The sequence below is a fragment of the Palaemon carinicauda genome, unplaced genomic scaffold (genome assembly GCF_036898095.1).
Source record: "Palaemon carinicauda isolate YSFRI2023 unplaced genomic scaffold, ASM3689809v2 scaffold263, whole genome shotgun sequence".
NCBI lineage: Eukaryota > Metazoa > Arthropoda > Malacostraca > Decapoda > Palaemonidae > Palaemon > Palaemon carinicauda.
In genome coordinates this window covers 166,677-191,308 of record NW_027170278.1, presented here as the reverse complement: position 1 = coordinate 191,308, position 24,632 = coordinate 166,677, and the positions used below count along the sequence as shown (strand labels likewise).

Genomic DNA, 24,632 nt, shown 5'->3' with positions numbered 1-24,632 from the left:
AGAGTTATTGGGTCGTTTCAACTGGCCATATTGTACTACACTAGATCCCCTTCTGGTTACTGCTCATTTTCCCTTCGCCTACACATACACCGAATACTCTGGCCTTTTCTTTCCCATTCTCCTCCGTCTTCATTCACCTGACAACACTATCACCAAACAATTCTTTTTTGCTTAAGGGGTTAACTACTGCACTGTATTTGTTCTGTATCTACTTTCTACATGGTAAGGATAGAAGAGACTCTTTAGCTATGGTAAGCACCTCTTTTAGGAGAAGGATACAGTACTCTAAAATCAAACCATTGTTCTCTAGTCTTGGGTAGTGCCATAATTGTACCACTGTCTTGGGTTAGAGTTCTTTCGCTTGAAGGTACACTCGGTCACACTTCTGTTTCCTTATTTTCTTTCCTCACTAGACTATTTTCCCTGCTGGAGCCCTTTGGGCTTATAGCATCCTGCATATTCAATGAGGGTTGTAGCTTAGCTAGTAATAATAATAATAATATTTACATGTAATTTTAACAGGTATGGACATTTTCCTAACCCTAAAATGATGGTCAGAGATTTTATTCTTGTGCCTCTGATATTTGTTAATACTTTTATTAGTAAAGAGTCTTTTCTTATGTACTTGTTTACACTTGATAACAATCTTCAATCAATCTTGGTAAATCTGAATGATCCATCTTCTTTCAGGATGTCTGAGAAACTAAGTTGCTCAACTGAGGTGGATTGAATAGCGTCTTGCACGGTCTGCTCGTTAATCCTGTTGCTCGGACACTTTCCAAACACAGAGCTTTTCCAGGTATGGTAATATACTCTTCCATTTAGTTCATTGGTTTCCAAGAGACCAGATGTAAGTTGATTTTCACTCTATAAAGGGAGGCTCTTAACTTCCAAACATCCAGATATACAAACGCAAATCCAACTGAAATTCTAAATGTCAGATATTTTATAAGTTCATGATGAAACGCTGTAATTGAACAAAATTATTTCATTTAATGCAGAACTGTCATTACTTTTCTGCTACCATTTTATATAATCCTTATACAGTATTAAGCTTCTGTGTGAAGTATAGTACTGTAAAGTACGCTTATAAAACTACTTAACTAAGATTTTATTTTTGTAGACTGACCTAAAGTTGGAACTGACATGCCAAGAGGGAGTATTACTGCATTGTCAAAAGGGCTTATCAGTGTAAAGGTCACTTTCTATCCATTTCATGTTATTTCATAAGATTTGTCTTTCAGGAAATGTTTAGAATTAGTTTTTTATTCATACAATATATTGCTGAATTTTATATTTGACTTCTGGAGTAAAAATCCACATCATTATTTAGTAAAATTTTAGATGATTTTTATGTAATCTCATTGCAGACAGAAATGCTCCCCAGTTTCCATTTAGTGCAGTGTACCCTTTTGAAAGGGATTGGTGCACTAGTTGAAATTTGGAGGAACTTGTAGTAATAATAGCTTTGCTTTTTAGGTATTTTTATATATACCAGTATCTATTTATTCTTCAAATATTAGAAATTACTTAAGGATTGGAGTAAAGTGTCTTTTGAAAGGATTGGTGAACTAGTTAAAATTTGGAGGGATTTGTCACATTAATAGTTTTGGTTTTTAGGCATTTCTATACAACCCTGGTTTCATTTTATGTTTAAAAGTATATTAGAAATATTTTACGTAAATGCTACTATAGGAATTTCATACTCTCAAAAGCCTAAAATTGTCGAGAAAATAAGGTCATTTAAAAAAACATAAGGACAAGGGTAGTTGGAAAGAGGCCAATACTGTAAAAAAAGAAAAAAAAATATAATTGCATTTAGCAGAATGGTCAGCTTGGTTGATGCTGAAGATATACACTGTTTTAGAGACTGAAAGATTCATTTCTATTTTCTTTATGCAATTTTTCTGTTTCACTAACATATTCAGTATAAATACTCTCTTTATAATTGGATTTTTAGTAATGAAGCAAAATCAATTTAGAATGATGTACTGTAGTGCATTTGTTTTATACACTTTATTTGACAACTCACTCTGTAGCTTTATAACCAAAGTTTGAAACGATAGGTTGGTTTTGTAATATATTCATAAGCCGAAGGAATATTTGAGTTTTCAACACTTCCAGTTTAATGTATATAGTCATCCCCTGCTTATCGAGGATTCGCATATGAAACCTGACTATTTGTTGACTTTTCTAGTTGGAAATCAAAGTCATGGGTTCCAGGTTAGGCTTACCCTAAGTCAAAATCTAACTAAATTTGACTTACAAACAGCTTCTTGTAACCTATTATATTTGTAAGTTTAAGGACCTTCTGTACTGTTTATTTCTTCCTTTTGCAGATCTTGTGGAAGATGGGCTTCTGACGGCACCCCAGATGTTTGTCCAGCAGTTTCCAGTCTAATCGGAGCCTTGGGGCCACATCTTGGTCCCCTCGTCACCAGAGAAAGATGCTGTCCTTTTTCTTGCTTACACTCGATACATTTGTCCCTTTCACATATGATTTATGAAAAGGTGAGTGGTATCCATATTGTAGATCAAATAAATAGTGTTCATAATTACCCTGAATTAGTTTAGATGGGTTGTGTCCTTACAGCCAAATATTATGATTATCATTATTACTAGCTAAGCTATAACCCTACTAGGGAAAGCAGGATGCTATAAGCCCAATAGTTCTAACAAGGAAAATAGTTTAATGAGGAAATGAAATAAGGAAACATAGAATAGTGTGCCTGAGAGTACCCTCAAGCTAGAGAACTCTAAACCCTAACCCAAGGCAGTGGAAGACCATGATACAGAGGCTATGGCACTACCCAATAGAATAATAGTTTGATTTTGGAGTGTATCTCCTAGAAGACACTGGACACAACAACATCAACCAAGCTGATCATTCTGGTAGATGCAATTTTCATTTTCTTTCCACGCTTATGGTATTGATCTCTTCTTGTTAACTAAAAATATTTTTTAAATTTACACTTCATTAGTGAGCATCGACAATCGCACAGTTTACAAAACTAGAATTCTAAGTTACGACAAGGAAAAAACTACATTCTACACTTATAAAAAAATTTAATTTTAATCGGAAATTCAACGTAGAAATATACTGTTCTCGGCCGTATTATTTTGTTTGGTCCAAAATAATATTACTCATCATTAACAATACATGAACCATATTTATTTTACAACTGGTTATCTTGTATTTATCAATCTCTCATACAGCACCAACAGCACATGAAACTCTACGGAAAATACGCGACTTTGGCTTCAAATTGGTCGACCACCCGCCTTACTCTCCAAACGTGATCCCCTCCGACTATCACCTCTTTCCACAACTGAAGAAACATCTCAAGTGAACGAAATTTCATGAGTTTTCATAACCCAGTCAAAAAAAAACAATTACGAGGATCTCAATGTGAAGCTGGGCTCTTAGGTGAGGATTCTATAGTGGCATAGCTATATCTTGCTCCCCCCAGATTGCTATTTTAGTCTCAGAGTTTAGAATCTACAAAATTTGTCTTTATTTTCTAATTACTTTTTCATAAATATGCAACTTCCAGGGCACACTTGTCTTCTCTTCTGTCCCATTGGAAAATTCTGGCCACAGCTTCATTATAGTTTGCAGAATCAGCAAGTCAGTCTGAAAGCTCCATTCTTGAACGAAGTAGCAAGAAATACGCGTAAAGGGAAGGAACGAACACTGCAAAGACTTTTTCGTGAGGATTACAGTGTGCCAGGCCAGGCAAAAACGTGTAATACCCATTTCAGATCTGTTCCGTGGTCATGAGCAAACAGTGAGAAATCAAAATTGTTCTCTAGTCTCAGGTAGTGCCATAGACTTCCACTGCCTTGGGGTAGAAATCTCTACTTGAGGGTACACTTGGGCACACTATTCTATCTTATAACTCTTCCACTTGTTTTGTTTTTTTCTTTAAGGTTTTAGTCTTTATATGAAAGATTTATATCAATGTTGTATCCATTCTTAAAATATTTTATAATTGTTCATTACTCCTCTTGTACTTTATCTATTTCCTTTCCTCACTGGGCTATTATTCCCCGTTGGAACCCTTGGGCTTATAGCATCCTGCTTTTCCAACTCAGGTTGTAGCTTAGCTAGTAATAATAATAATAATATATTTTCTTCTTTGTCATAACTTTCAAGTTTAGTAAAGTGTGTGCATACTATAATTGTGGTGTTGGTTGGTCGTGGTGTGACTATCAACGAATCCACTGTGAAGCCGATGGAGGTTGTACACATTACTGGGTTTTCGTGTGTTGTTAGCGAGAAGTGCAACTGTGCATTCCTCTTGCTATCCAAAATGGTGTTGACATGTAACTTGTGTTCTTTAAGGATATGTGTTAATGCTACAGATGATGGGAGAAATTACTTGACGTTTGTTACAAGATATTTCTGATAAGTATCAGAGATGGGGCATTGTCGTAAGTGACTCTTTTTTAGTTAATTGTTACTTATGTACTGACTTGGTGGTAATGGTGATTGTGTAATGACATGATAATGATTATTCTTATAATTATTGGTGTGAGTTTATATATGTTTATGTTATGTGGTGATTACCCATGTTTCTGCTGTATTGATAAGTAAATTGTTTGTGGTGTTGGTATGTTTTATTGACTTGTTATACTGTAATTCTTACAGGTCGAAATAAAGTTTTTATTAAGACAACCCGAGTTTATGTGGTATCCAAGCAAGCATTTCAGCAGTACTCAACATGACAGGTAAAAAGGGCAGCTCTACTGGAGAGGACAACATTGCTGGGATGTTACTGGAGGCACAGAAGAAGGCAAAACAACAGAGGGGAACTGTTAAGGCAAAACTAACGCATAAGCTTGGTATGTTTCATGAGTAAAGGTCCCCAACTCACAAAGATTCGGACATTTGGACCTTTTCAAATCAAAGATAATGTAAAGAAAAGAACAACTGGGAAGGCCTATGGGGATATATTCAATTATATTGTCACATGAGGCATGTACATTGATGTTGTTGATGAATATAACAGTCTTTTAATGTGTTTCAGAAGATTCACAACTGTTCATAGCTATCCTGATACTGTGCACTGATTGAAGCTCACAAATAGTATTGGCAAATAAAGACCTGAAGAGTGACATTCACAACAATGGGACATGCATGAGGTCACTGAATTTGGAGCAAAAGAAGGCTTGAAATGGAAATTTATTCGTTCAGCAAATGCTGTATGGCCAAACGGTGTGAGGCATTAGTTAACTAAAAAAAGGTTTCTGTTATTGCTCGTAGGGGCTACTATTTTAATATTTATGTGATTTACAGAACTTTTTTTGAAATACCAGACTTAATGAATGGCAAGCCTATTGGATTGAAACCTGGTATAGATGTGGAATTAGGACCATTGTGTCCAAACTATTTACTTTTGGGTACAGCATGAAATAGAGTACCATCTGTTTCATGGTCTACTTCAGGTGACATTAAGAAGTGTTTAAACTTTATACAAAATGTTGTCAACACTTATTGGAGTAAGCGGCAGAGAGATATCTTCACACTCATTGTACGGTGAAAGTGGCACTCGGAGAGAAACATACAAGTCGGTGATATCGTTATAATAAAAGATAAAAATGTTGTGTGAGAGTAATAGAAAATAGGACAGCTTGTAGATACAGAAATAGTCAGGCAAGAGATGTGAGAATTGGATGCAAAATACAAAGACCAGAACAATACTAGAGACATAGTGACAGTTATCAATAGATCTGTTCACAGGTTAGTGGTATTGCCACCCATTGAGGAGCAATAAAAGTGGCAGGAGTGTATTATCAGTTACAGACACTAATAATTATTATTATTATTACTAGCCAAGCAACAGCCCTAGTTGGAAAAGCAAAATGCTCTACGCCCAAGGGCTCCAATAGGGAAAAATACCCCAGTGAGGAAAGGAAATAAGGAAATAAATAAATGATGAGAACAAATTAACAATAAATCATTCTAAAAACATCAACAACGTTAAAATAGATATACATACATACATATACCAAGGCACTTCCCCCAATTTTGGGGGGTAGCCGACATCAACAAATGAAAAAAAAAAAAAAGGGGGACCTCTACTCTCTACGTTCCTCCCAGCCTAACAAGGGACTCAACCGAGTTCAGCTGGTACTGCTAGGGTGCCACAGCCCACCCTCCCACATTTTCCACCACAGATGAAGCTTCATAATGCTGAATCCCCTACTGCTACTACCTCCGCGGTCATCGGAGGCAGCAGCAGGGCCTACCGTAACTGCGTCACAATCACTCGCCATTCATTCCTATTTCTAGCACGCTCTCTTGCCTCTCTCACATCTATCCTCCTATCACCCAGAGCTTCCTTCACTCCATCCATCCACCCAAACCTTGGCCTTCCTCTTGTACTTCTCCCATCAACTCTTGCATTCATCACCTTCTTTAGCAGACAGCCATTTTCCATTCTCTCAACATGGCCAAACCACCTCAACACATTCATATCCACTCTAGCTGCTAACTCATTTCTTACACCCGTTCTCACTCTCACCACTTCGTTCCTAACCCTATCTACTCGAGGTACACCAGCCATACTCCTTAGACACTTCATCTCAAACACATTCAATTTCTGTCTCTCCATCACTTTCATTCCCCACAACTCTGATCCATACATCACAGTTGGTACAATCACTTTCTCATATAGAACTCACTTTACATTCATGCCCAACCCTCTATTTTTTACTACTCCCTTAACTGCCCCCAACACTTTGCAACCTTCATTCACTCACTGACGTACATCTGCTTCCACTCCACCATTTGCTGCAACAACAGACCCCAAGTACTTAAACTGATCCACCTCCTCAAGTAACTCTCCATTCAACATGAGATTCAACCTTGCACCACCTTCCCTTCTCGTACGTCTCATAACCTTACTCTTACCCACATTAACTCTCAACCTCCTTCTCTCACACACTTCCAATTTCTGTCACTAATCTGCCAAGCTTCTCTTCTGTGTCTGCAACCAGTACAGTATCATCTGCAAACAACAACTGATTTACCTCCCATTCATGGTCATTATCGTCTACCAGTTTTAATCCTCGTCCAAGCACTCGAGCATTCACCGCTCTCACCACTCCATCAACATACAAGTTAAACAACCACGGCGACATCACACATCCCTGTCTCAGCCCCACTCTCACCAGAAACCAATCACTCACTTCATTTCCTATCCTAACACATGCTTTACTACCTTTGTAGAAACTTTTCACTGCTTGCAACAACCTTCCACCAACTCCATATAACCTCATCACATTCCACATTGCTTCCCTATCAACTCTATCATACGCTTTCTCCAGATCCATAAACGCAACATACACCTCCTTACCTTTTGCTAAATATTTCTCGCATATCTGCCTAACTGTAAAAATCTGATTCATACAACCCCTACCTCTTCTAAAACCACCCTGTATTTCTAAGATTGCATTCTTTGTTTTATCCTTGATCCTATTAATCATTACTCTACCATACACTTTTCCAACTACGCTTAACAAACTAATACCTCTTGAATTACAACACTCATGCACATCTCCCTTACCCTTACAGTATATAGTGGTACAATACATGAACAAACCCAATCTACTGGTACCATTGACAACACATATTAAACAATCTCACCAACCATTCAAGTACAGTCACACCCCCTTCCTTCAACATCTCAGCTCTCACACTATCCATACCAGACGCTTTTCCTACTCTCGTTTCATCTAGTGCTCTCCTCACTTCATCTATTGTAATCTCTCTCTCATTCTCATCTCCCATCACTGGCACCTCAACACCTGCATCAGAGTATTGTGTGTCCCATTGACAAAATGCATACACTCACTTTTTGACAAGCTGCTACACTCGGTGTTAACCTGACAACATCCTATTACAGTACACACCTGTGACCTTCTGGTGCATGTTGGAAATCTAATTCTGATTTATTTAGATTTTTCACAGCAATTTCCAGGCTCAGTACCTGTACTGACCCAGCATTGCATACCTCAGCCTTAGTATCAGTTACAATTTCTGATGTGCACCTTTTTTATCTTTTAATAAATGAAGCTAACATTCATGGTCAATTGCATGTATGGCGCAGCAACAACATTGGACACATCTCAATCAGACCTCCCAGCCACTGACGACGTCTTCAGCTTTTTAGCCTGTTGCCGCTAATATCACTTGCAGAAATGGTGCTTATTGTACCATCCAATGCGACCTTGCTAGGCATGCGACTTTTTCCCCATAATAATGGTTTGCAAATTGTCAGATTTTTCCGCAGTAAAAACATAACCCAACGCTAGCGGAGAAATTGGCACAGCCTCTCAGGTGCACAAAACTCGCATTTCACTTGTACATTGTAGCTGGATTTTGTCACATCTCTTATTTTTCTGGTAAATTGTAATTACAGCTGCTTATTCTAACTGTGGCATAGCTGATTCCTCGTCCCCCTTGATGCCTGCCTCGTTGAACTGCCTTTGCTCCCCTTTTTGTATGGGATATCTACATTCCTGTGCTGCCTCCTTGAATCTCATTTTTCCAATGTTTCACTAATTTAATTAGATTTCTCAGAGGGTTCTGAAGTATCCTGTTATAGCTTTTGATTCAGTATGCCAATGCGTTTTCACTTGAATCATCACTGCATTTATGGGTACGCAAACACGTACTCGATGGCTTCCCGCTGGGACCTGTAGATTTATTTCTTTCGCTGTTTCTCCTGTTTGACATCCTGTGAAGAAATTATCCCACAAAACTGCTATGTTCGCTGTCTTTGGAGAAATTTTCATTGGTCATCAAAGGCATCGTCTACCCTTAAACTATTCTTAGTGACTGAAGAGAATTTAGTGTCTATGCTCCTTGTCATTTGTCTTTCCAGAGTAGCCTGATATTCATTACTGCCTCATCGCAGAGGAACTTACTGATTTTTATCCAATGCATAGATTGCTTACAGTGTCTGAAATCCTCTGTTGAGACTTAATATATGATATGCTTACTATTTCCCCTGCCTTGTGCTGGATTATTCCAACCTGCTTGAACTAATGCATGTAGAAGTTTAGATCCATAGCCAGTCTCTCTTTTGCTGTTTCTCATCTTACTAATGTAGGGGTGTAATTCAGCAATCTTCAGTGAAACCCCAACAATCTGCGTAAGTAATATTCCGTCTGTGCACCATGTAGGATACTCTATTGGTATTATTATTATTATTACTAGCCAAGCTACAACCCTAGTTGGAAAAGCAAGATGCTATAAGCCCAAGGGCTCCTATAGGGAAAAATAGCCCAGTGAGGAAAGGAAATAAATAAATGATGAGAATAAATTAACAATAAATCATTCTAAAAACAGTAACAACGTCAAAACAGATATGTCCTATATAAACTATTAACATCGTCAAAAACAGATGTCATATATAAACTATAAAAAGGCTCTTGTCAGCCAGGTAAACATAAAAACATTTGCTCCAACTTTGAACTTTTGAAGTTCTACTGATTCAACTACCCGATTAGGAAGATCATTCCACAACTTGGTAACAGCTGTCATAAAACTTCTAGAATACTGTGTAGTATTGAGCCTCATGATGGAGAAACGCCTGTGTATATAGAATTAACTGCCTGCCTAGTATTACGAACAGGATGGAATTGTCCAGGATCTGAATGCAAAGGATGGTCAGAATTATGAACAATTTTGTGCAACATGCATAACGAGCTAATTGAATGACGGTACCAGAGATTAATATCTACAGTAAATCAGGAATAAGAAATTTTATAGACCGTAAGTTTCTGTCCAACAAATTAAGATGAGAATCAGCAGCTGAACACCAGACAGGAGAACAATACTCAAAACAAGGTAGAATGAAAGAATTAAAACACTTCTTCAGAATAGATTGATCACCGAAAATATTGAAAGACTTTCTCAATAAACCATATTTAGTGCAATTAAAGAAGACACAGACCTAATGTGTTTCTCAAAAGTAAATTTGCTGTCGAGAATCACACCAAAAATTTTTCAAGTCATACAAACTTAAAGAAACGTTATCAATACTGAGATCCGGAGGTTGAGGAGCCACTGTCCTTTACCTACTTACAATCATACTTTAAGTTTTGTAAGGATTCAACTTCATACCCCGCAATTTGCACCATGCACTAATTTTAGCTAGATCTCTATTAAGGGATTCAGCAAACACAGATCTACATTCAGGGGATGAAATTGATGCAGAGAGAGTAGCATCATTTGCATATGCAACAAACTTGTTTTCTAGGCCAAACCACATGTCATGTGTATATAGTATGAAAAGTAATGGGCCAAGAACACTACCCTGTGGAACACCGGATATCACATTCCTATACTCACTATGGTGCCCATCAACAACAACTTTGAGATCTATTACTTAAAAAATCAATAATAATGATAAGAAACGACCCACCCACTCCCAACTGCTTGAGTTTAAAAACAAGGGCCTCATGATTAACAAGGTCAAAGGTAGCACTAAAATCAAGGCCAATCATACGAACTTCCTGACCACAATCAAGGGATTTCTGTACAGCATTGGAGATTGTAAGAAGGGCATCACATGCTCCAAGGCCTTTACGAAAACCAAATTGCAGACTAGGGAATAGATGATTACCTTCAACAAACCTATTAAGACGTTTTACCAGAAGACATTCAAAAACTTTAGATATGGGAGTTATGGAAATTAGGCGGTAATCAGTAAGACTTGAGCTACCGCAAACACATTTACATATAGTAATATTACTAATTCTCCAACAAAGAATGACTGAGACAAGGTAAAATGACAACACTCTAGGAGGACAATGCCTTAGAGACTGATCCTATATACATATGATGAGCACTAAGCCCCCTCTTCTCTCAAGTTAGGACCAGAGAGGGTCAAGCAATGGCTGTTGATGACTCAGCAAGTAGATCTGTCTGTCTGTATAGATTGCCTTACCTTGTGTAAGACCAGTAGATTCATATGTTGCCCCAAAACACCCCATCCATACCACACAAAGATAATCAGTTATACAGAATTTAAACAGCTCGTTGAGCGAGATATTTTTAGTATATATAAGAGACATTAATCTCTACAAGTTTTGAGTTTCTTAAAAAGAAATCCAGCTACTTTTTACTCCTAAATTTTAGAGCTCCCTCTAGTTATTAGTAAATATTAACCTTATTAGTTCACACTAATCTAACTATATAGTTTATTTGAATATCAAATTATAGGCTACTAATGTCAATATTACAACACCAGCTGGGGCATTTTTCAGATCGTAAGTTAATCCACGTTTTTCATCATCTGTTTAATGTTTGCTTAAATTATATGCTACAGCTTCACACACACAAACATCATAACCAAAACAGTCATTTATTCCTTTAAATAGTCAAAGTTTACTTGAAATTCTACAAAATGCGACTTAAAGGTGGGTAGTTTCTTCACTATATAAGCTCTTTATAATAATAATATCTATTGAATATTCATCATTAGCGATTTTCAACACTTCAAACCAGCAAACAAAATTATTCAGTCATTTAAGCAGTCTGTAAAATGCATCCTACTGTTCATGACGTCACCAAACGTATTTTCTTAATAAAAACACTGATTTGGTCTCTAAAATGTATACTTTTGATAGATTATGTTATATAAACATCTTATAAGGACTATCTCTATATATTTTGCTGATATAGATCTTTAATTTCCCATAAAACAATAAATCTCCAGCTCCGCCTCTCATAACTAGACATCGTAGCCAGAAACACAGTCTATTATTCTTTCGAATTTGACGTATTTATTTAACTAACGGCCTTAAATAAGAGCCTTTAATTGTTTAGTTAAAGAAGTAATAGCTTTTTATGCTTTTTTTTTGTAAAATTTAATTATCTAAGTCCTAATTCATCTGATATACGTATATGTATTTCCTCCCCCCTAAATCTGGCACTTAATTTCATTCATAAAAGTACAGTTCTATGACGTCACATGTAACCAACAATCACAGCAGAGGACGAATCAGCCAATGAGACAGATATTTCCTGTTAAATATACATAAGGCGAGAGGGTTCCTCTGGTTTTTGGGCTGTTGTTGGTGAAAAAATAAATAGTGGTAAAGCTTTTTTAACTTTTAATGGAATAAAGTAACTGATTTCTCGAATAGCAACTCAAAAATCGTAGGAGCTCTCTCTTTGCGGGATATTACAGCCCTCTGATTGGCTGTATCTTCTGAGCTCTGATTGGTTATTAACTTTGTTTACAAATTTCCACATACAACTTAAACATCATAGACAAAACCTAGTTAATTATTTCTTCAAAAAAAGACGTATTTATTCAGCTTAAATATTCGAAAACGATTTAATATCTATTTTATTAGTAGATTAATTATATTAAAAATTTATTTTTATAGAAAATTATAATTTATAAGTCCTAATTCATCTGCAATATATATATAGATATTTCCCTCCTACCGAGTCGAATTCATTCATAAAATACTTTTCCCTGACGTCACATACAACCACCAATCACAAAAGAGGACGTCTCAGCCAATGAGACAACAGATATTTCGCTCTAAAATGCATAAGACGAGAGGGTTCCTCCGACTTATGAGCTGCTGTTGACCAAAAAGTCAGTTTCATGGGAGCCATTTCGCGCAAACGCTCTAGCTAATGAGGTTTTTTCATCCTATTTCTGATTGGGTTCAATGTGTTAAGCGTTTCAATGTAAATTTACTGATATTTGAGCAGGTTTCTCCAACAGCAACTCATAAGTCCCCGTAACTCTTGGTGGTACATTCTAGAGTTCTGATTGGCTGTATCTTACCCTGTTCTGATTGGTTATTGCCTTCGTTTACTACGGTTTCACGCACAAACGAACACACGCATTTAACATCGTAGCCAGAAAGTTAGTCAATTATTCCTTCAAATATGACCTATTTATCTAAGCTACGGCCTCTTATAAGATTCTTTATTTATTTTATTATAAAATTAATACTATCATTAAGATTTTTTTTGTAAAATTTATTTTTTCAAGCTCTAATCAATCTAAAATACGTATAGTTTTTTTACGACTTCACGTACAAACGAACACACTCACACATATATCATTGTAGCCAGAAAGTTAGTCGACTATTCCTTCGAATATGACTTATTTATCTAACTTACGACCTTTAATAAGATTCTTTATTTATTTTATTTTAAAACTAATAATATTACTAAGATTATTTTCTATGAAATTAAATTTTTTAACCTCTACGTAATCTAGAATACGTATAGTTTTTTTTACCCCTAGGTAACATCGTTTAACATCGTAGCCAAATCGTAGATCATTTATTCCTTCAAAAATACGTATTTATTCAGCTTGAGCATTCGAACAAGATTCATTATCTATTTAATTAGTAAATTAATTCTATCATAAGTTTCGTTTTATGAAAAAATATAATTTATAAGACCTAATTTATCTGCAATACGTATAGGTATTTCACTCCTACCGAATCGAATTCATTCATAAAATACTATTACCTGACGTCACATACAACCACCAATCACAACAGAGGACGTATCAGCCAATGAGACGACAGATATTTCGCGCTAAAAATGCATAAGGCGAGAGGGTTTCTCCGATTTATGAGCTGCTGTTGACGAAAAAATCAGATTCACGGGAGTCATGACGTTTTTTTTTTCATCCTATTTTGTTTTCGTAAACGTTTTAATGTCAATTTACGGGTAATTGGGCAGGTTTATCCAACAGCAACTCATAAGCTCCCGTTACTCTTAGTGGTACATTCGAGTCCTCTGATTGGCTATATCTTCCTCAGCTGTGATTGGTTATCACCTTCTTTCACGCACAAACGAACACACGCATAGAACATCGTAGCCAGAAAGTCAGTTGATTATTCCTTCAAATATGTCTTATTTATCTAACTTACAGCCTTTAATAAGTTTTTTGTTTATTTTATTCTATAATTAATAATATTGTTAAGATTGTTTTTTTGTAAAATTTAATTTTCAAAGCTCTAAATAATCTAAAATACGTATAGCTTTTTTTTTTTATTCATGAATACGAGTGTCTGACGTCACATACAACCAGCCAATGAGACAACAGATATTTCCCGGTATAAATGCTTAAGGAGAGAATATTTTGTAATACCATATACGCAGAAAACAGTAATTGTTAAACTATTTTTGTTTAATTAAAAGACATTTAATTAAAGTATTCTTACATTTATAATACATGCACCCTTCTCCTTTCTGTATTTAAGTAATTACAACGAGTGTTATGGATAATGACGTCATCAATCAAAAATCAATAATAGCTATGAATAATGACGTCATGAGTCAAGAACCAATTATGAGCTCGATAGTTAATGACGTCATTATCAAAGCAACCAATCACAGGGCACAACCTTCCCACTAGACGAGCTTAACACTGGGGCTTATGAAATGCTATGCTGATTTATGGAACCTATTTTAAATATCTCAGACATATAATAATGTATGAAGGAAAGCAAATACATTAATGTATACTGTACTATGAATGTGTTTTTATATAATAATTATGCATACGTATGAACACAATTGTTTCCTGTTGCACTGGAATTACTAATCTCTTACATGTGGATTATAAATCATATTTTGATGTTCTATTGGTCATTTATTCAAAATTGGTTGATATTTATATTGTTCTTCCATGTGTACGTAGATTGAACAATAAGCTACGCTATGATATTATGCCAGCCATAAATGAAAAATTGTAGTGTACTCTATAATGTATGAAGATAATTTGTGTGACTTGTGCAAAGATGAAGAAGATACTACTGAACATTTATTTTTTATGCCCAAGATTAGGACAGCTAATGAATGTAGACATAAGTTTAGGTACGCTGAAAAATCCTAGCAGGTGATATGGTTGCATTTATAGGTAGGGCAATGCATATAAAAGAAGAGTTTAAGAAGTCCAAACTGACCACAATAGGTTGCCAAAACTGATGATAGCAAGGTGTTATCCTATCTAATTTCAAGGTAGAAGGGAATAAAAGTAAAGATTGAGAATCTCATTACGGTATTAATTTATTCAAGGCACAGGTAATATAAACTTAATGATAACAATAAATATAAGCTTCAAGAAGCTTTGCACTTATCTATAAAGGGATAGAGTGGCCGCAAACTTATTTTGCGGAGTAAGAAGTGGCCAGATCTCCTACTAAAATGGAAGAAGAAGAAGAAGTACAGGAACTGTAAACAAAGTTGAACTCGACACGTGATTCTACATATTTTAATATTTACGCCATTTTAAGGTAAAATAATCTAATTATATTATTGTATAATACGATATTATCGTATATATAGGCATTTATTATCATTAAATAAGCAAATATCGTAAAGTAACGTACGATATAGCGAAGGAAAACTTAGCCTAAGGTAGACTACGTCTCCTAAAATGTTTAAAAAACTAAGATAATTAATTTTATATATAATTGATTATTAATTTTGGTTAATACCTAGTTGTGTGAGCAATCCTGCATTGCCTACCGTAAGCCTGCTGGCCTGCACAGTAGGCTAGTTCGGTAATGTGGTATGGCCCTATAGCCTACTGTAAGTTAGGCTCAAGGTGAATAATGGTGTTAATTATTCTTTGAAGCTTTATTACTTAATCTAGCCATTGATTAGGCCAAGGTAGGCCTAACCATGCATGCCGAACTCCAGTTTTCTATTGGTGGTAAGGGAGCCTTTGCAGATGAGCGGCCAGATCCTCCCACGGGCACAGAAAATAGGAATTTCTTCCCGTAAAGAAATATGCATCGGTACCTAACCTTACCTAAGGTAGTTTCTTATAACGTTGGCAAATAACCCTCCTATAAACTGCCAATTACCCATGATTTGTGTAATTAATGTGTGCGTCCGCCATTCTACAAATAACTCCAAATTACCTCTAATTTGAGTAGTTAGTAGGTGTGTCCGTCATTCTACTAACCATTTACAATTATATCTGATTTGAGTGATTATCGTGTGCACCTGTTATTGTACAAAAAACATCCAATTACCTCTAATTTAAGTAATGAAGGGGTGCACATGCTATTCTACAAACTACCCACGTTGTTATTCAAGTATTTTTATAGAATTGCTCTCCAACAAAGAGTTATGTTTAGTGAAATATAACTCATTTCTGCATGTATGCAAACCCTCGTCCACTGAATATGCGTAAGATTTTCGCTTTGAGTAGAAAGTTTATAGACGACGAATGAGTGCTTTGCACTAGCGATAATGGTCAGAAATGCATCGAGTATGTGCTAACCAGTTATAAAGTATGTGGTTCATTTGATAGAATGAGTCTGTTATTAATACGATGAGGATTTTCAGAGGGAGTTCTAAGAAAATATCTTATTTGTGATCTACAGCAACAATAATAGTAATGATAAATAAAAAATTAATTAGCCAGAATAGATAAATTGATAATAGCAAATTTTTTTTTAATCGATGTTATAAAAAACCATAAACTTGAATATACATGATTAAAATGATAATACAGTAATTAACAAGTTGCCACGTAAGTTAACGAATGCCCCGTCGTTTCAGAAAAGATCCCACAATGAGCCAGCTAGATTCACGACCGTCTTCGGCAGGGGCCTTGGTGGTTTCAGAAACCGACAACAGCGTCTTTAAAAAACCCGGCGTGCCTCCTCTGAGGAAGAGGAAAAAAAGTGTTAGACGAAGACTCTTTTGTGAACGTAAGTAGAAGGTATTTGACTTGCAAACACGTGTAAACATTCAGAGATAAAAATACAAATCCAACTGAAATTGTTTATCTCAGATATTGTATCCAAAGTCCATATTGAAATACTGTAGTAAAACAATATATACAGTAATTTGATGCAGTAAGCAAGAAGACATTTGCAGTATGAAATTTTACCGTTTGTTGAGTTTTGGAGCTGAAAATCATAGCCATGCAAGTTAGGTGAAGCCATAATTTTAAAAACTTTGACTTTCAAACAGCTTCTTGGAACCTATTTACTTTCTAAGTTGAGGACTTTTTGTATAGTACTGTCATCTACAGTTATGAAGGTATAAATGGGACTTCCAGTTCAGATATTAATTATTTGTTTGCTTCCAGGAAGTAGAGCGGATCATCGAGAGGGGACTCGTCTTTGTTCCGAAACGTTGAGGACAGCCCGGCCACCTTCGAGACCCCGCTGTCGAACACGGGCGACGCGACGCGCTCATAGGCGGTTGGGAAGGATCGCCCAAGTCGTCCCGGAACGCTAAGGAAAATGCGGAAAGTAAGGATGGCGACAACGTGGACGTTTCGAAGATGTGCCAAATTCAGGTTGAAGGTGAGTGAGCGCAGCTGTTTTTCTTTTTTGGATCAGGTAAATTCTGGAGAGGATATATCAGTCTTGTTCCTGTACATAATAAAAACCTTTGTCCTTTATCAGAAGTATAACTTCAGTGAAGTTTGAAAAACAGATAAACTTTTAATGAGGCGAGCATAGAGGCTTATCCCGATAAGGGGAGGGACCCTCACTTTCACTTCGGCTGCGGTGCTGTACTGTCTTAATTACCTGCATCTCTTATTGGGTTGTTTAGTGCTTTTTTCTTTTGCTTTCCAGAGTGTTTGTGTTGATTGTGTTTTTTTGTTGATTATGGCGTTTCAATGGGCAGATGTGCGGCTTTGTCTGGGCCATAATTGTGGCTGGTACATGAGTAGTACATTGGATCCTTCTCTCTGGTTTTGGTTCATTTTCCCTTTACCAACACACTAACAAACCGAATAGTCTGGCCTATTCTTTACATATTCTCCTCTGTCCTCATACACCTAGCAACACTGAAATTACCAGACAATTCTTCTTACTGCACTGTAATTGTTCAGTGGCCACTTTACTCTTTGTAAGGGTAGAAGAGGCTCTTTAGCTATGGTAAGCAGCTCTTCTAGGAGAAGGACATTCCAAAATCAAACCATTGCTTTCTAATCTTGGGTAGTGTCATAGCCTCTGTACCATGGTCTTCCACTGTCTTGGATTGGAGTTCTCTTGCTTGAGGGTACTCGGGCACACTATTCTATCTTGCTTCTCTTCCTCTTGTTTTGTTAAGTTTTTTATAGTTTATATAGGAGATATCTATTTTAATGTTGTTGCTCCTCTTAAAATATTTTATTTTTGTTTATTTCCTTTCCTCACTGAACTATTTTCCCTGTTGGAACCCCTGATCTTGTTGCATTCTGCTTTTCCAACTAGGGTTTTAGCTTATGAATTAATGATAATGATAGCCAGATGTGGATCCCGACTTATTAGCTTTTGCAGAGGGGTATGACTGCACACATTAATATCCCTGTGATTATTGTAGGGATTTTCCTCCTCTTCAGTTGGGAGAATTCTCTAAGGAGAGGAAGGAATCTAAGAGGGGTTCATCGGGATAAGGGTGGCAACGTCCAGGCTGATGCTGAAGAAGTTCTTTAGTACCTTCTTCACTGCATCTTCAACTTCCTTCAGGGCTAGGTTTTTGTGAGGAATTAGTAAGAGGAAGTGAAACCCTGCCATGCACACAGGGATTGTTTTGAGTGAGACAAGTATTGCATTTTCCTAGCAAAATTAATACCCCTTTGTTTCATACAGTACCATTAGTGCACTATCGCAGTGACTGATCTTTGTAAGTTGTTTCTTTCTAAAGGTATTAATAGTGCCCTGTAGGTCGGGAAGTTTCTTGAGGTGTTACATGCCACTTGGACTCGGACATCTTCCCTTCCTGCGCCCTCTTCTATGGCAGTGCCGCCTTTAAAGGAGAAACGTGAATGCTGTGTCCCTCGTCATGTCCTTGCATGTTGCAGCAGAGGATCCTTCCCACTACACTTCACCTGTTCCTGGGGCCTTCTTTATCTCGTGGCGACCCTTCAAATGTGGCGCCTGCCACTCCGAGTAAGAAGTAAAGGTCACCGAAGCATAGAACTTCGCCTGGCTCATCTACATGGCTTTATGTGAGTACTATAATGTTGAAGAAGTTGAATGTATAAGCGACAAGGGACCAAGGAGAATGAGCAAGAAGTATAAGGAAGAATGCTAAGCAATTGGCATTAATAAAGGCGCTGAATGTACAAAGTCAACAGATACTGTACTCTGATAGCTTAGATTGAATCTTTAGGAAAAATCAATGAAATGTGGCGCTAGATCCTAAAGAAATGATATTGTTATCATTAGCATTGATTTGGAAATGTAATTGTTCCGTAACCGAAATACAAACCACGCTATTTACAAAGGGTTACCTTTTAGCGTAGCTGAAATGGCGAGCCATTAGAATTTAACGAGGGTGTATTACCCCCGCGCTAGTTAGCGGGGGGGGTAGGGGAGTGGTAGCTAGCTACCCCTCCTCCCCCTCACACACAGGTGAATACTCACTTTCACTTTTGGCTCGGACTGTGACAGACGTCTCTGTCTTGGTCCCCTCTTGGCAGCCATTGTTTGTTTTGTCTTTACTTAATCGCTTACTTTTCATTTACTCTATATATATGTAAACATGTTTTCATGTTTGTATATATATTTGAGTATAGAAATAAGTAAGTTTCCTTTTCAGATTTGTGTGTGTAGTGTACGATATCTACGTGGAGGCCTCGGCAGTTAGGCCACCACGGCGTATTTTATGGGTGGCGATCGAGTTTGACTTATGTCTTTCTCTCTCTCTCTCTTGAGGTCGTTCACCCTTTTACTACGTTTGTCTCAATTAGTTATGAATCTAATTGTAGTTGTTTTTTTTTGTTTTTCAGCTTGTAGAACGATTCCTTTCGGGGTTTTCGTTCTTTCTTTAGTGTTCATTCATTTTTAAATTACATAATTACATAGTTACATAATTATAATTGTTATAATTCTGTTTTGGTTACAGCTCTCCTTCCGCGAGTGTAAGTGGTTGTGAGGGCACGTACCTGTTGTGTAATTCTTGTTCCTTTCCCTCGGGATTCCTCTTCGGAGCCTTCCCGGGGGAATGAATGTGTACTAATATTATTTGTTTTATTTTTTTACAGTTACCGATCTAGTTCGTTTCTGTAATATGGCAACGGTGTGAGCTGTCTGGTTGAGTCCTGGGGATTCGGCTGTTGCTGCCTCCCCCCTTGTATTTTCGTCAGGGGCGTGTCTCCTTCTACTGGAAGTACTCCCGTGACGACGGACAGCTCTCCAGTTCATTTTAGAACTCTCAGGAGGCTTGCCTCCTTGGGCGGGTAACTTTCCTTCCGAGGGAAGTTTTTCCTGTCCAGGCTTGAGTTTTTCCCCTTTTGGAGGGTTCTTCTCTTGCCTTTTTTTCCTGCGACTATGCTCTTGGTGCTGAGCAGTCGCACCTGCAGTTTCGCTCAAGGGGCTGGGCAACTGCAGGAGCTCCTCTTCGGAGGATTGCTCCTTTTAGGTCACTGGCTGACCAGTCTCTTCCACGAAGTGTTTCTCTTCGGAGGTTTCTTCTGTTGCTGTTGCTGTTGGCCTCCCTCGCCGTAAGGCCCACCGTCCGCCTCGTCGTAAGGGCCTCTCATCTCCCTATAAGGGTGCTTGAGGCGCCTTTTTTGGATCTCCGTTTGCAGCCTACAACTCCTTTTTCTCCATCTTCCGCCTTGGTGCAGATGGACAGCAGTCTGATCTCGTCTTCCGACGGACAATGGTCTTCCCGACGGACAGTGGTCTTCCGACGGACATCAGTCCCCCGGCGGACAACGATCCCTTCGGGGCAAAGGGTTGCCCCCACGGGGGTTCTTCCCTTGCGTGTCAGGGTTTCCCTGCGCGCCCTTCTGCTGTGTTCTCTCCTGCTCCTGCTCAGTGTTAGCACACAGGCGCTCTTCTGCTCATCAGCGCTCTCCTGTTCGTCAGCGCTTTCAAGATGATTATCCCTGCGGTTCCTGTTGGTTCCTGTTACGCGCCCTGTGCGCCCATGTTCGCCCTCGCGATCTAGAACTTCGGTTCAGGTCGGGGTCAAGGACTCTTCTTCTTTGCGCAGGCTTCCACGCGTAGCCTTCTGCTCGTCAGCGATCATCAGCTCGCCAGCGATCATCAGCTCGCCAGCGATCATCAGCTCGCCAGCGATCATCAGCTCGCCAGCGATCACCTGTCTCTCGGCGATCTCCAGATCGCCCACGTGTGTTACAGCCGGCACGCCAACGTTCTCCAACACTTCTGAAGGAACATGGTTCGCCAGCTACTAGCTCACCTGCGCATGCTGATCGCCATCGCGCGACCCTCAACTGCGGATGCTGATCGCCATCGCGCGACCCTCAACTGCGGATGCTGATCGCCATCGCGCGATTGCCCTCCTGCACAGGCTGCTCGCGATCGCTCACCTTCGCATACTGCTCGCCAACGCACGATCGCTCACCTGCGCATACTGCTCGACCATCGCGTCGGCATAACACAACGAGCCATCGCCAACCTGCGCGTTAGCGCTCACCAGCTCACCACCGATCGCTTGTTGATCCATATCGCCAGCGGTCTTCCTCGCCCACGCGGCAGCGCGTTTCCTCGCCATCGCGCTACCGCTTGCGTTCGCCGCCTCGTACTCGCTCTCATCCACCTGCCCACCCTCACGACCGCTCGCCCGCGCGACCACTCGCCTGCACGTCTACGCTTATGCTCTCCAATTTTTAGCCCACGCGCGAACCAACGGTTTTTCCATCGCGCGGACGGATGGTGTTCCGTCGCGCGAACCTACAGTGTTTTTTCGCACAAATGTCGGCTTATTTCTTGCAGTATCCATTGCTCGTCTCTGGGTTATCGCTCGCCGATCACCAGCTCTCGCCCTTCCTACCTCGCTCGCCCTCCTTCTGCGCTCCTTCGCTCACCTTCGTTTGCGTTACCGCGCATGGGCTCTTCCACGTTCGCCCACGCGAAAATCTTTGAATTTCCGTCGCGCGAGCTCCAGGGCGATTGCGACCACGATTCCCAATGGGGTTTTCACAGCATGACCAGCCTGGGGAGTTCTTCTGGAGCGTATTTCCAGAACACGGCCTCACCCCGTAAATGCAGAGCATGGCACTTGCAAGAATAGGAGAAACTTAAGGGAGATCTGAGCAACACTCCTCTTTCCTGAACCTGGGTTAGCCCTTCCCCGTCATTCCCTGGAAGGATTTTTGGCGGGGGGGGGGGCTTTCCGTTCGAGATTTCTCCATCGGACAAGGGGTGACTGCTTACCTCTTCCTCTGGGAGCTTACCAGGTTCTTTCCCTCCTCGGTTACGGCCCGAGGTTTGGTTCAAGGAAGCTACAGGAAGATCAAGGGTACTTTCCTCCTCTCGAGCTCAGGCACCTTGGCCTTTCGTCGTTAAGTATCTAACTTGCGGACAAGCTCGATGTTGTACCATCTGGACGCGCTGACTGAGGGCTTCCTTCGGGTGTCTCGTGTGGAGGTCGACGACCTCAGACACCCTTCCATCCTTGAGAAGAGTTTGTTTGTGCCCAAGGACAGAGACTTAGACAGCTGCTGTGCGGAGGAAATCGACTTCCGGTTTCACTCCTCCAAGGCGCTTTCTTCCAGACTCTGCAGGGCTCCAGCGCCCTTTTCTTTCAACTACGTCGGCCTAAGTTATCGGCTACGACAACTGGGACAAGGTGTCCAATTGCAGTTTCCTCCTGTCAGGAACAGATGGCACGGGAGACTCCCCCGGGGGGGCATAGTCCTAAAAGGAGTTCACGAACTCTAGGATTGCAGGTTTTTCGCTGGGAGGATGCTTAAGGTTACTCATCCGAATGACAGCTTCCCGATGCCCATTCCCGCACAATCTCTGTGATTAGCCAAGGATATCGCGCCTGCCGTCTCTGTCAGCGAATTCAGTGTCTCTGAACCTCTATGCCATAGCGTCAGCAGAGTTGCCCGGTTGGGCAGAATGATCCATACCTTAGGCGAAGGTCTTCCTTAGGATCATCGACGGCTTCACCCCCGGCCCCCTCAGTCGTTCCTTCCTTGTAAGGAAGGATCTGAGAGGGGATGTCCATAGTCGACCTCTCAGCCCTGATCAAGTTTGTCGAACAAACTTCGGCCAGCGTAGACCAGCAGAATCGATCAGACTGGTAACGAGGCGACAGGACTCCTTAACCCTGGATCGGAAGGACGGGTACTTTCAGTTTCCATTCCATCCATCTTCCAGGGTGCTCGTCGAATTCAGCCTAGACTGCAAGTATTCCTGCTTATGATGCAGTGTGGCTATCCCGCCGTGGCATAGCAGGTTTGTTTCCCCAGAGAACTCTCCCTACCTTCCTCTTGGCCGCTCAGGTGCAGGCTTCCGCCTCCTCTGCTGTTTGGAGGGCTGGTCAACTCCGGTAGGCTCGGGTTCGACCTCCTTCAGCGCCAGGACAAGCTTCCGGATGCTTACCATGAGTGTGGGCTCATGGTATTTTGCTTGGAACCTTCTCTTCCTCTGCCTCAACATCTGGAGTATCTGGCCATGATATTGAGTCAACGGCCTTACCACGTTGGAAACCCCGCTTCTCGTCCGTCCAGCGAGGTTAAGCAACGTCGGTACTTGGATGGGTGACCACCTGGGGACGCCAGATTCTGTTACCACATCCTCCGAGCCTTCCTTTCGGTTGACTGTGGCAAGCAAGACTGAGGAGAGTCGCAGTACCTGTTCTCAGTCAAGCAGAGCTTTCAGCCCTACCTTGGAACGTTTCCTAGTTCTCCTTTCCTCATTGACCCGTCTATAGTCCGAACGGTCGCCTCAGGATAAGTTCCATGTGGGGCGATCCAAGTTTCGGTGGCTTCAGGCAATGTTTAACCGGACTCCCTGGCCCTATGGGACCAGCGGAACTATTAGACCTGCAATGGGTGTTGACCTATGGAGCCTCTTGATGGTAGTGGATATTCTCGTCCTTCCCCACATTCTTGATGCGGTTCTCGGACTCGTCAAAGGAAAGGGGGGGGGGGCATGTTCCGGTCCAGGCCTATGGTCAAGACCTGAAGGATACCTCTCCATCATTCAGGCAGACTTAGGGGCCTTAGTCTGGCCCCTCTTCAGATCATACAGCTCCTGCTGAGTCGCCCCGTTGCACGTCGACTTTATTCTAACCAGCAGGGGATGCATTTTCACACCTTCACATCTTGCAGTAGAGATACCGGGATGATTGAGATTCTCTCAATACCACCATCGGCTCTCTCATTCCAGGCAGGGGAATGTTTCTCTCAGACTATCCGAGCAGAGCCTCGTAGAGAGAGTGTACCTGGGGGTCTTTGACCTTGGGTAACCAGCAAGTGCTGGTCTGGGGGACCTGATCGCGACAGCTTGGAACCTCAAGCTTCCGCTATTCTTCCCCCCAGTCTCAGACCCCGAGACTCTGGCAAGATGCATTCCGGTGATGGTGGGACAACTTCGACGCCTGCGTCTTCCCTCCTTTTTGTCTGTGGACAATGGGTCTCAACAAGACCAGGTTGTCTGTCAACCTTTCAATGGGAGAGCTCCACTGGGACTATGCGCAGAACGGTTTCTGGACCCTCTGCTTCCCCTGACGGAACTCCCGGGAGAGCTTCTCCCACGGCGCAGACTACTCAAGCAACCACACTGCGACATCTCTCCCGAACCGGGGCGTCGCTTCGGCTTCATGCCTGGAGACACTACGCTTCCTCCTCAAGAAGAGATAACCCGCTACAGTCGCGGTACGGAGGTCGCGTCATCTGTGATAGTCATCC

At 40.3% G+C, this 24,632-nt stretch overlaps 1 protein-coding gene and 1 long non-coding RNA gene across 3 annotated transcripts in view; both read left to right on the top strand.

Moving 5' to 3' along the window:
• Window positions 1-647: 647 nt before the first annotated feature.
• Window positions 648-3,548, top strand: LOC137636266 (uncharacterized). The gene is made up of 3 exons (XR_011043014.1): window positions 648-799; window positions 2,340-2,511; window positions 3,217-3,548. It is a non-coding gene; the product is annotated as an uncharacterized lncRNA (long non-coding RNA).
• Window positions 3,549-17,114: 13,566 nt separating this feature from the next.
• The window catches only part of LOC137636270 (serine-rich adhesin for platelets-like), a 66,001-nt gene continuing 58,483 nt past the window's right edge, over window positions 17,115-24,632 (top strand). Inside the window, exon 1 of one of the 2 annotated variants that reach the window (XR_011043021.1) lies at window positions 17,115-17,328. Coding sequence is in view for 1 of the 2 variants with exons in the window: in XM_068368697.1 (XP_068224798.1) it covers window positions 17,266-17,328 (63 nt within the window). In the remaining variant the exon portion in view is untranslated. The remainder of the gene's footprint in view (window positions 17,329-24,632) is intronic. The other variant, XM_068368697.1, reaches the window with a different exon arrangement.